This window comes from Prionailurus viverrinus, chromosome C2 (assembly GCF_022837055.1).
Source record: "Prionailurus viverrinus isolate Anna chromosome C2, UM_Priviv_1.0, whole genome shotgun sequence".
In the NCBI taxonomy this organism is placed as follows: domain Eukaryota; kingdom Metazoa; phylum Chordata; class Mammalia; order Carnivora; family Felidae; genus Prionailurus; species Prionailurus viverrinus.
The window spans coordinates 71,847,974-71,861,224 of NC_062569.1; the positions used below are offsets into that span (position 1 = coordinate 71,847,974).

Genomic DNA, 13,251 nt, shown 5'->3' on the forward strand with positions numbered 1-13,251 from the left:
AAAATTTTTTTATTGTTTATTTTTGAGAGAGAGACAGAGCGTGAGCTGGGGAAGGGCAGAGAGAGAGGGAGACACAGAATCCCACATAGGCTCTAGGCTCTGAGCTGTCAGCACAGAGCCCGACACGGGGCTCAAATTCACGAATCATGAGATTATGACCTGAGCCGAAGTCGGCAGCTTAACCAACTGAGCCACCACCCAGGCACCCCTAATCTCAAGTTCTTAATGGGCAGGTGCATGTCCTAAAATTAGCTTCATGGTGTTTATTTATGCTCTATAATTCTATGTGCATATGTACATTTCTCTGGGTAAAAGATCTATAACTTTCACCAGATTCCCAAAAGGTCACATGATTGACAGAAGATTAAGCACCACTGTTATAAAGAACCTACAGGGGCACCTGGGTGGCTCAGTTGGTTGGGCATCCGACTTTGGCTCAGGTCATGATCTCACAGCTTGTGAGTTCAAGCCCTACATTGGGTTCTGTGCTGACAGCTCAGAGCCTGGAGCCTGCTTCAGATTCTATGCCTCCCTCTCTCTGTGTCCCTCCCCTGTTGTACTCTGTCTCTCACTCAAAAATAAATAGATAAAAAAAAATTAAAAAGTAAAAAAAAAACTAAAAATAATTGAATCATGAGAATGGGGTGCCTGGGCTACCAAATAAAGCTACCTTCATTCATATCTTGGGGTTCCAAAGGGGTCTGGAGACTTCTGTTTACATTAGATACATCTGTAATAAATTTCATATAAGAGTTTTTGTAAAAGATACCAGACAGGAGAATGGGGCATGAGATTTCCACTCTCATCTTAGAAAAACCACAGTGGAAACTATGTACCAGATGATTCTTCCAAAGATGTCTCTTCTCCAGGCACCAGGTCTAGCTTTTTCTTGACCAGTCTGAAGAAGTCTTAGGGCATCCTCTCTTTCCTGGACAACTTTATCTAAGGCATCCATGGAATCTATTACCTGGTAAGAGATTAGGAAGATACAATTTCAACAATCACCTACAACAGAAAGGTGGGGAGAAGGACCCCGGGCCCCACCAAAGTTTGTGCTCCACTGAATCCCCACATCCAGTGCCTATGTCCTGCCACAGTAGCCACCATGCCCAAGAGAAAGAATGAAGGGGATGCTAATGGACATAAAGCCAAGGTGAAGGATGAGCCACAGAGAAGATGTGCAAGATTTCCTGCTAAACCTGCTCCTCCAAAGCCAGAGCCCAAACCTAAAAAGGCCCCTGCACAAAAGGGAGAGAAGGGTACCCAAAGGGAAAAAGGGGAAAGCTGATGCTGGCAAGGATGGGGATGGCCCTATAGAAAACAGAGACGCCAAAACAGACCAGGCACAGAAAGCTGAGGGTGTTGGAGATGCCAAGTGAAGTGTGTGATTTTTGATAACTGTGTACTTCTGGTGACTGTACAGTTTGAAATACTATTTATCAAGTTTTATAAAAATGCAGAATTGTCTTCTACTTAGAAAAAAATTTTTTTTTAATATTTATTTTTGAGAGAAAGAGAGAGCATGAGCAGGGGAGGGGCAGATAAAGAGGGAATCGGAAGCAGGCTCCAGGCTCTGAGCTGTCAACACAGAACCCAATGCGGGGCTTGAACTTGTGGACCATGAGATCATGACCTGAGTGGAAGTCGGACGCTTAACCAAATGAGCCACCCGGGTGCCCCGTGTTTTACTTTTTTTTTTTAAGCTATGTTGTTAGCACAAAGAACACTTCATTGTTGTTTTGAGGGAGGGCATATGTCACTAACAGAGTATCTCCAAAGCTAGACTGATACAAGGGGAAAAACACCTTTCCCTTCTAGTTTTGAGAAACTTCCTCCTGGCTTCCAGGAGGAGGGATTCCTTGATGTCAACCCACATTAGCCACCTTGGCACAAATGCCTTGTGGTGTGGAAAAACTAAAATTCATTAAAAAAAATTATTTTTGGATGTTTTTTATTTTTGAGAGAGGGACAGTGAGCAGGAGAGAGGGAGAGAGAGGCAGAGAGAGGGAGAGAATCCCAAGCAGGCTCCATGGCGTCAGTGTAGAGCCTGACACAAGGCTCGATCCCACGAACCCGTGAGATCATGACCTGAGATCAAGAGTTGGACACTTAACAAACTGAGCCACCCAGGTGCCCCGACACAGATGTTCCTACTTGATTGGCAGCTGCTGCTATTACAGAGAATGGAATATCAGTCTACCCTGATCCTACTTTCCAATGATCCATCAAGATGCAAGAAGATCCTACTGGAACCCCTATTTATTTTTATCTCTTTCTTTTAACATTTCTATTGAAGTTTAAAATGTATACAGTAATATATTAGCAGGGCAAAATATATTCTTTATAAATAAATATTCATCTTTGGGGACTCTAATGACAGATGAGCTAAATTTTTTCATAGCTCTAAATACTGAGGCATTTTTTCGGTTATGTGTATTACCTGTGAGCATCATAACAAATAGAAATACTGTATACACACATTTGTTTCTTTTAAGAGCCCTCAAAAACAGGGTGGCAGATTAGATTATAAAGCTAAACTTCCAGGTAGCTGCAGCATCCAAAAGAGATGTGAAAGCCACAAATTTAGATAGACTACCTCATAACCTGTATACGCAGCTCACACTCTATGTATCTGCTCTCCCCTACTTCAATCAAAGCCACACTGAGCAGCTGAATCCACACGTACCTCCTCTTAACTGAATGAATTTCTACAAAACCCCTGAGAAATAAAAGATGGGTGAGAATGGTGAATCCTATTTGGAAGACAGACAAACTTAGAAGAGTGAAGTGCCGTGTAGCCCTTAGGAACCTAGTGAGCCTGGCTGTTCACCGACTACATTAGGGTTTGCCCATGCAAGGTTGCTGCTGGGGCTCCTAACGGAAATCATACCCGATTACTCATGCTCATGCCTCCAGATGAGAAGGAAAACCAGAAATATCAAGTAGATGCACTTTATTCAAAACAAGCCAACCTTGGAGAGCTTTCTTTCCTTTCAGCTTAACTCTTCCAGAGCCAAGAATGTCCTTACACACTTCCACACCTTCAATTTATATCTTGAGAAGGATTCTTTTTAGCTTTTTTTCTTGATAAATTTTCCTTAGTAGTATGTCACAAAACTGAGAAGATGCATACATTTGAGGCTTAAAAAAAAAAACCATGATTGGGGCGCCTGTGTGGCTCAGTTGGTTAAGCATCTGACTTTGGCTCAGGTCATGATCTTGCAGTCTGTGAGTTGAAGCCCCACGTTGGGCTCTGTGCTGACAGCTCAGATCCTGGAGCCTGCTTTGAATTCTCTGTCTCCCTCTCTGTCTGCCCTACCCTGCTCATGTTGTCTGTCTGTCTCTATCAAAAAAATAAATAAATAAACATAAAAAAAAAAAACTGAAAAAAAATTACGATCATGTTCAGTTTATCTGGAGAAAGCTTTCATTATTTTTGGAATTTACTAATCCAGAAAGTACAATATATATGACCTATGGGGATGAAGCTCACTTCTGAAATGTAATTTTTTATAGCAGGGAGATGGGGTAATCTATTACTGAAGTTTAAAAGTCTTACAACAGCACCATTCTAACAAAAGCTTATTCAACAAATAAACAATGCGCTATCCATAGCTTTCCTTAATAGCAGAATTAGCAAATATCCTGAAAATAAAATCTCAATGCTTTATAAATGTTATGTGGCAATCATCAGGTCTTAGTTTCTAAATATATCATTTGTCATTAAAAGGAATCAGGGTATTCCTCTATAAAATGGCTGATTCCAGGGATGGGGCAGGAAACGTACAAAATGAATCCAGGACAACTTGCTATGCCTCATAAAAGTGATGAGAACACAGGGGCGAGCCTGAAGGAATCCACACTGGTCTTTAAACCTGGGATGAAGGTATTCAAGAATTATAACTCACTGAATAAAACTGAAATCCCTGGGGCCCCTGGGTGGCGCAGTCGGTTAAGCGTCCGACTTCAGCCAGGTCACGATCTCGCGGTCCGTGAGTTCGAGCCCCACGTCGGGCTCTGGGCTGATGGCTTGGAGCCTGGAGCCTGTTTCCGATTCTGTGTCTCCCTCTCTCTCTGCCCCTTCCCTGTTCATGCTCTGTCTCTCTCTGTCCCAAAAATAAATAAAAAACGTTGAAAAAAAAAAATTAAAAAAAACAAAAACAAAAACAAAAACTGAAATCCCTGAGTCCACAGCAATAGGATAGAAGAAAGTGAAGGGAAAGCCATTCCTTACATAAGAAAGCTAACCAATAAATGTAGAATGAATCATGGGATGAAAAAAATGCCCATTTAGCAAACATTGTAGTAATAACTAATCAATAGATGTTAAACCCAGTGAGTGCAAGTTTGAGAAATTACAGGATGTTTATATATGATCTCAATACAAAGAAAAATTAGTAACTATATACACCGTGGAGAAACCTGGCAGACATCACACTAAAAAATTATTTAAACAAAAAATTTTTTAATGTTTATTTATTACTGAGACAGAAAGAGAGCGTAAGCATGGGAGGGGCACAGAGAGGGGGAGACACAGAATCTGAAGCAGGCTCCAGGCTCTGAGCTGTCAGCACAGAGCCTGACGTGGGGCTCAAACTCACAAACCGCGAGATCATGACTTGAGCCAAAGTCGGATTCTTAACCAACTGAGCCACCAGGCACCCCACACTAAAAAATTATTGATGTGAACACCGGTAACAAAACAAATCCACATCCTGTGCCTCCTAATATTAGGTACTGTGAAGAAAACTGTATCACTTCTATGATACTTCCGCCAATCATCATGATTATAATGAGAAACATTAAACAAACCCAAATTGGCCTACACTCTTCAAAAAAATCAATGTTCTGATACACAAAGAAAGACTGAGTATCCAGATTAAAGAAGACTAACGAGATAACAACTGGAAAATGATCCAGAATTTTATTTTGCTATAAATTAGAGGACAACGCCCGGATAACTGATGAAATAGATCTGCAGATTAGATAATAGTATTATATCAATTTCCTGATTTTGAAAGTTGTACAGTGGTTATGTAAGGAAATATTCTTGTTTTTTCACAACATATACTTAATTATTTATGGATGTATATAACTGACTCTTAAACTTCTGAAGAAAAAATGTGTTATTTAGAGAAGGAAGCAGAGAAGGATAAAGCAAATGGGTAAAATATTCACTTAGGGAAACTGGGTGAAAGGTACCTTTGTACTATTCTCTTAACTTTTCTGTCAATCTCATGTTGTGTTAAAATAAAGTTTCAAATAAAAATAAATACGCTATGGAATTCAATTTTCATTAAGTCAGAATAACTTCTTCCTAGTGAGGCTAAATAACTAAAACTTTACTCCCTACATTCTTTGACTCTCTGCAGGGATATTAGGTCCACCCCTCTCAGAGGCAGTGTGGCAATAACGGCTGTGAGTAGCGTGGGGAAATGAACGAACGTGAAGCAGCTGAGGTTAGGCAAAAAGCTGAGTTCTATTTACGATGGCACAGAAACATCAACAAAGAATTAACCTCGTAAGCAATCCAGGCAAAAAACCTTGAGAAATTCAACTAAATAAAACACAAAACTTCTACATGGAAGAAATAGCTTAACATGTACAGCCATTGGGATGCCCGGGTGGCTCAGTTGGTTAAGTGTCCAACTCTTGATTTCGGCTCAAGTCATGGTCTCATCTCATGGTCGTGAGATTGAGCTCCACGTCTGGCTTGCTTGGGATTCTCATACTCTCCCTGTGCCCCTCCCCCCACACTCGCATGCACTGTCTCTCTCAAAATAAATAAACAAACATTTAAAAAAAAAATGTGTACAGCCTTGAAAAAGAAAAGGCAGATCTACATATACTGAAAGGGAAAAGTACCCAGGATATACTAGGTAAGTGAAAGTACAAATGTCAGGAGAGTTTTTAAGAGTTTATAACCAAATTAGATAAATTATGTATTACATAATTATGTAATAATTTTATTATGTAAATAAAAATAATTAGCCACACTTCTACACGCAGAAAAAAATTCTGCTGGATAAACAGGAAACATATACAAATAATTACCTGTAGGAGTGGAAATCATGAACCTAAGGGGATTTTTTTTTAATGATGAAGAAAACCTAATTTGAGCAATAGTTGACCTTTTCACAACAATGTGAATGTACTTAATACTACTAAACTATACTGTTAAAAATGATTTGAGAAAGTAAGTTTTATGTTATGTGTTTTTTACTACAATAAAAAAAAAAAAAATGCACTCAAAACTTTGACCTGGTTGGTAGGGCAGTGGCTAAACTGAAACCAGCAATTTAAAATGGTGCAGCTACTTTAAAGAACAGTTGGGCTGTTTCCCAAAATGTTAAACATAGATTTACCATATGACCCAGCAATTTCACTCCTATCTATGTACCCAAGAGAAATAAAAGCCCATGTCCACACATCTGTTGAGGGTTGCAGATGGGAATGGGGAGGGACTACAGATTGGCATCACACTTCATTTTGGAGTGATGGAGATATTCTACAATAGTGATGTTGCACAACTCTGTACATTTACTAAACATCAAGCAGAAACTTTAAAAAAGAAATCTACTTGCCAAGAAATACAGGAACCATAGACTTACATGTTTTGGCCTTTATCCCACACAATAGTCTCTAGCCTCCACAAATGTTACCTTTTCTAACCGCTCCGGACTTGGCATTGGCAACCTCTGCCGCTTGGCCTCCTGCTCTAAAGTTAAGAGCATGTTTCTTTCTTTCAGTAGGACATACCTGTGTCAAAGAACACAAAGCTTGTGATGCCACTCTATGATTACATTAAGGCTATGGTTTTTGACATCAAAACTAATGATCTGTACTCAAAAATCCTTTAGAAATCTCAATATACAGAACATCATTACAAAGAATTATCGTTTAAACAGAGCTGTATGAATTCTTACTCATTTGTTCAGTAAATTTTCCATGTGCCACATGCTGTATTAAGTGCCAAGAGAGTTACATAAAATATAAAAAATAATCCCTACACTCCAACTGGAGAGAGAAGATGGACGGTAACATTCACTTACTGCCTATTACATGCCACGCAATGTGCTAATAAGCGCTTTATATATATTACCTCATCTAATTCTCACATCAACCCTTTGGAGTTGGTACTATTTCCACTTTTTTTTTTTTTTTTTTTAACTTTAGAGAGGCGGTTGGAGAGAAGGGCAGAGGGAGAGGAAGAGAATCTGAAGCAGGCTCCATGCTCAGCGCAGAGACAGATTTGGGGCTCTATCCCATGACCATGACATCATGACCTGAGCCAAAATCAAGGGTTGAACATTCAACCAACTGAGCTACCCAGGCGCCCCTCTACTTTGTCAAAGAAGAAAGTAAGGGTGACAGAAGTAAAGTATTCTGGGGCACATAACTAATTCAAGATTCATAATCTGGACTCCCTGTGTGCAATATTCTTTTTATTTCTACTTCACTAGGCTGCCTCAGAAAATGTGGTGTGATGTGGTGTACTGAGTGGTACACATGAGAGAGGGAAGATTTATGTGGGAGAGGTGAGAACATCTCTTCTAGCCAGGATGATCAAAGCAAGCTTCAGAAAGATGGGTTTTGTTAGGCTGGAAAGGAAACCAAAGCAAACATAACCAAAGGTACTAAAGTAGCAAAGGTAAGGTAGGGTAAGTTTTGTGAATAAATGTTTGAGAATTAGAGCTGGAAGAAAGGAAAGGAAATAAATGTCAAGGGCACTGAAAATGACACAAAAGCACTGGGGTATTTTAAGTTATGGAGGAAGACAATTTTGGGGAAGGAGATAAAATCAGAAGATAAACAGGTTTTAGCCAAGATGAATACTGAACAGCCCTACCTATCCCTTCACCAGTAACCCATGGTAACAGTGCTTTCATACAACTAATTTTTCTACAATGAATCTGTGCTGTTCTACACATAACACTTCTGACACCAAATGAAAGGTTTTTTTTCCATCCTGATGCCAAATACACGTTGACTTTTTTTTTTTTTTTTTTTTTACATTTTTATTTATTTTTGGGACAGAGAGAGACAGAGCATGAACGGGGGAGGGGCAGAGAGAGAGGGAGACACAGAATCGGAAACAGGCTCCAGGCTCCGAGCCATCAGTGCAGAGCCCGACGCGGGGCTCGAACTCACGGACCGCGAGATCGTGACCTGGCTGAAGTCGGACGCTTAACCGACTGCGCCACCCAGGCGCCCCAATACACGTTGACTTTTCAACACCACTTCTCCAGCACTCTGACACTGAGTACCTGTGGTGCCAGATTACAGACTGAAGGGTACAGTCCCACAAAACTGTCCCCCCACTTCACATGCCAATAGCAAGTTCCAAAGCCCGCATACATTTGACTAACAACTATAAATTCGGTTTCCAATGATCTCTCCTCCTCTGGTTTGATAATTTAATAGAACTGGTTTATTATAAAGGATACAACTCAGAAGCAGTCAAACAGAAGAGATGCATACGGCATGGTGTGTGGAAGGGGTGAATAGCGACCCTGCCTTTTCAGGGTATGTTACCCTAACAGCACCTCCACGTGTTCACCAACTTAGAAGCTCTTCAAACCCAGTTATTCAGGGATTTTTATGGAGGTTTCATACATAAGCACAATTGACTAAATCATGATTCTGGTTAAAGTCAATCCCAGTCCATCTCCTCTCACCAGAGATGAGGGTGGTGATGAGGCTGAAAGCCCCACCCTCCAATCATGCCTCAAGTCTTTGTGGCGACTAGCCTCTATCCTGAAGCTACCAGAGGGAGGACCCACTAGAAGCTGCTGAATTAGAACAAAAGACACTCCTCTTGGGAAATTCCAAGAGATTTAGGAGCTATGTGTCAAGGAATTGGAGACAAAGACCAAATACATATTTCTTATTTTGTCACGTGAGTAAGCCAATAATATTAATGGTTTTAATAAGTATTTTACAATTATTTAATCTGCCATGAAAGATAAATAACCTTTAAATCAGGGGATACAACTTTAAATGTCTACTACATTGCCTAGACAGATAAACAATTGTAAGTGAAGTGGGCTCACTGAAGGAACAGATGGGTAAAAAGTGGTCTGTATGGCTCCATTTAGATGGGGCAGTTGCTATATACAGCAGCCAGTTGTTACAATGCAGGAAGGCAGGTCCAGTGTTGCCAGAGTGCACTTCTGATTATTTAAGAGGAACCAGAAATCCTTATTTTTGTGTTAAATTTCCCAATTTTAAAAACAGTACACTCCAAACAAACCCTATCAGCTGAGAGAAATCACTGTCCAGATTGGGAATGAATCTCACTCTGTCTCTACTGACATGAGAGCTACAGTGTTAAGTGCATCCCATCTCCCACTGCTATAAAGGAGCCTCTGTCTCAGAGTACTAATAAAACAGTTCAAATACTAGGGGTCTTTAACAGACCTCAACAGGTTCCTGCCTCTGAACCTCTTCTCTTTTGTCTAGGCACTTTGAGAGACAGAACTCTTTCTCCTCAGTTCCTCTGCCCCTATTGGGTGAAGATCTCTCAGAAAAATACCATACCAGAATTCCTTTCTTCCAAAATGGGGAAATAATTCTAGAATTTGACAGCAGTAATGAAAATAGCCAATCAGATAAATTAAATGGCTCTTTGGGGTGCCTGGGTGGCTCAGTAGGTTAAGCATCTGACTTTGGCTCAGGCCATGATCTCACGGTTCGTGCGTTTGAGCCCTACCTACACTGGGTGAGCTCAAGCCCTGCTTTGGGTAAAAACATGAGCCCTGCTTCGGTTGAACCCTTGAACCCCTTCTCTCTCCCTCTCTCTGCCCCTCGCTCACTGCACTCTCTCTCTCGCTAAAAAAAAAATAAATAATAATTAATTTAAAAAATAGCCCTTTGACATCTTTTTTTGCTCCATCTCTGACAGCACTATAGCTGAAGTCCGGGAACACTGATCATTTGTCCCTATTGGATCCGTTACCGTTCTCTTTAGGGGCAAGGTCTCCAACTGATATTGGTAGAATCCACAGTTCATCTCCCATCAAGATTCAAACAGATCCCTCAAAACCTGTCTCCAGAATTAATGAATATCCTATAAAGAAGCCTTGCAAGGCACCAAGCCCATAATAAAAGACTACACTAGTTCCTGTAATACCTCTAATTTTACCTATAAGAAAACCCAATGGCTGAGGATGGCGGTTTGTCCAGGACCTCCAAATAATAAATAACATTGTTATCCTTTGGCATCTTGTTCCTAACCCCTCCCCCCATGTTACTGACACCCAATCCTACTGAAAGCAAAATTTTCACCACAACTGATCTATGCAGTGCATATTTTAGTATTTCAGTTGATGAGGATAGCCAAACTTGCACTTGGGAAGAATGGAAAATACAACTGGACAATAAAGCTCCAGGACTAGAAAGTCCTTACTTTTAGAAACCTTAAAAACTGATGCGGATGACAGAGTTTTCTGGAGGCTCTACTTTATTAAAATATGTAGATTACTTGCCTCCTTGCTTCCCTTCTCAAAACTCTTCACAGGAAAATAGCATCTACCTGTTACAAGTTTTGGCTTTAGGGACATAAACTCTCCAAAGAAAAATTGCAGTTTGCTCAAACTCAGGTTTGATACTTAGGGCACCTGATCTTGGAACAAGGACATCTGGATTCAGGTAGACTTCAAGACATCTTGAACTTCCCCAAACCTACAACTAAGTGCCAATTATGAGGTTCTCTTGGACTTACTTGCTACTGTTGAAAATGAGATTCCAAACTTCTTACTGCTCTAACTCTATATATGCTTTACTAAAAAATGACAAGACTGACCTTATTATTTGGAAAGGATGGGAAGACATAGCCTTTGGGAACTTTAAAGAAGAGCCTAATAAATGCCTCCTGCCCTCTGGAATGCTAATTATCAACTTTCCTTTTTCCTCTTAGATAAGAGGGAAGGGAATGCCCTTGGGGGAGTACTCACCCAAAAACATGGGGACCATCATCAACACACAGGGCATTATACCTACCAACTACACCCTGGGGCACAGGAGTCCCCCTTGTCTCAGAGCCATTCCTGCCACCACCCTTTTAGTTAAGACCACTAAAGAAATAGTAATATGATCCCCTTCACTATCCTTGTATTGTGGCCAAGGACAAAACCACAAACATTTATGCCAATGGCTGGTATGCCTTTAGAGTAGCTGATGAGTTTGGAATATTATGGAAACAAGGTTTCCTTACATCTAATGGGGATAAAATTAAAAATGACTCGTATGTCCACAATTTACTAGATGTCATACTTAAAAAAAATTTTTTAACGTTTATTTATCACTGAGAGAGAGAGACAGCATGAGCATGGGAGGCGCAGAGAAAGGAGGAGACACAGAATCTGAAGCAGGCTCCAGGCTCTGAGCTAATGGCATAGAGCCTGACGTGGCCTTGAACCCACGAACCACGAGATCATGACCTGAGCCGAAGTCAGACACTTAACCGACTGAGCCACCCAGGCGTCCCAATATGCCATACTTTTACTGGCTGTTCTGGCTATTATTTTATTTTATTTTTTTTTGCTTTCAAGAGTAGAATTTAGTAGGGCCCCCCCGGTTGGCTCAGTCGGTTAAGTGACCGACTTTGAATCTGTGAGTTCAAGCCCTGCATCGGGCTCTATGCTGACAGCTCAGAGCCTGGAGCCTGCTTTGGATTCTGTGTCTCCCTCTCCTCTTCGTGCTCTCTCTTTCTCTCTCTCAAAAATAAATAAACGTTAAAAAATTAAAAAAACAAAATTTTTTTTTTAATGTTTATTTATTTTTGAGACAGAGAGAGACAGAGCATGAACAGGGGAGGGGCAGACAGAGAGGGAGACACAGAATCTGAAACAGGCTCCAGGCTCTAAGCTGTCAGCACAGAGCCCGACGTGGGGCTCGAACTCACGGACTGTGAGATCATGACCTGAGCCGAAGTCAGACGCTTAACTGACCAAGCCACCCAGGCGCCCCCCAAAAAATTTTTTTTAAATAAAATAAAAAGAAGAGAATTTAATGATTCATCACTTACATATAAAGCTCTGGCTATTATTAATATTCCAGGGGATTCCAGACTTAACTTCCTAGAGGCCAAAGGAAACCACCTCACTGATATTTCTGCCTAAAACGCTGCTCTCAAGGAAACCAGGAGCCAAACCTCTGTCATGGTCCAAAGGGATGTTCTCCCAAACAGTAATTTGGAAAAAAAATGATCAGAAATACCCAACAATTGCCCCAGAGAGGGAATAACAATATTGGAAATCTAATTAATTGTTCCATAAGAAAGAGAGAACTCTGGTTTGGATCAAGTAACAATCCTGCCCTACCAGAAAATCTAAAATTCCCAATTACCACTGTATATGCATAAACAGTATCTACTCACATGATAGCATTCATGAACCAATATTGGTGGGGAAATGTTAATAAGGTAACAAAAAGTGCCTACCTCCCTTGTCCCACCAAAATACAATACAAAGAAACCTGTTCACACAAATGAATTTCATACAGTTCCCCCGTTTCATGGATGTATATATGTTTTAGTCATGGTTTGTATGTTTTCTCACTCACCAAAGCTTTCTCTTGTAGATAGGTTCATGCTTCTTCTGTGGCTAAAATTCTGTTAGAAAAAGATTATCCCTACCTGGGGAAACCCTCTTGAACTCCACAATGATTGGTGAATGCACTTTACTGATTAGGTGCTTCAACCAGTCTGTGCTGTTTGGCTGGTTTTATAACACTTTTATTGTGCATATCGTCCTCAAACCTTGGGGTAGTTGAATGTACTAACAGCACTATTAAGACTCAATTGGGCAAAATTTGTAGAGACCCTCCAAATACCCTGGCCAAAAGCACTGCTATTAGTCTTTCTAAATCTCAAATCTACCCCCTTTGAAATTCATAAGCTTTCATCCCATGAGATAGTCACAGAACATCCACTGTAGTTGGCCCCTGCCTCCTGTGACCCAGAGCTGACAGAAGGAAGACAGACGTCAATATTGTAAAGGCCCAATTACTTCCATTAAAACTAACTATGCTTTGTTAGAGCCATCTTTTCACAGTGCACTCCCTGGAGATGGCAACCTTAAGCATCACACTTTGCAACCTGGAGATTTCATCTACTGAAAAAGACTAAAACTACTCTCCAAACTCCAAAACTACTCTCTTCAACCTTGCTGGGAAGGTACGTACCTGCATGAGAAACTGCTAACTAACCCTCGTGCCACCAAACTCCAAGGAATAGAATCCTGGATTCAT

General features: G+C 40.7%; 1 protein-coding gene and 1 pseudogene across 2 annotated transcripts in view; one reads left to right on the forward strand and one right to left on the reverse strand.

The window, feature by feature from the left end:
• MRPL47 (mitochondrial ribosomal protein L47) overlaps window positions 1-13,251 on the reverse strand; it is a 35,637-nt gene that overhangs the window by 6,752 nt on the left and 15,634 nt on the right. For both annotated transcript variants that reach the window (XM_047874927.1, XM_047874928.1), the window contains exons 4-5: window positions 6,663-6,759; window positions 837-967 (exon numbers count right to left, since the gene is read on the reverse strand). In XM_047874927.1, coding sequence (XP_047730883.1) covers window positions 837-967; window positions 6,663-6,759 — 228 coding nt within the window. The remainder of the gene's footprint in view (window positions 1-836; window positions 968-6,662; window positions 6,760-13,251) is intronic.
• LOC125174899 (non-histone chromosomal protein HMG-17-like) lies at window positions 1,106-1,476 on the forward strand (annotated as a pseudogene).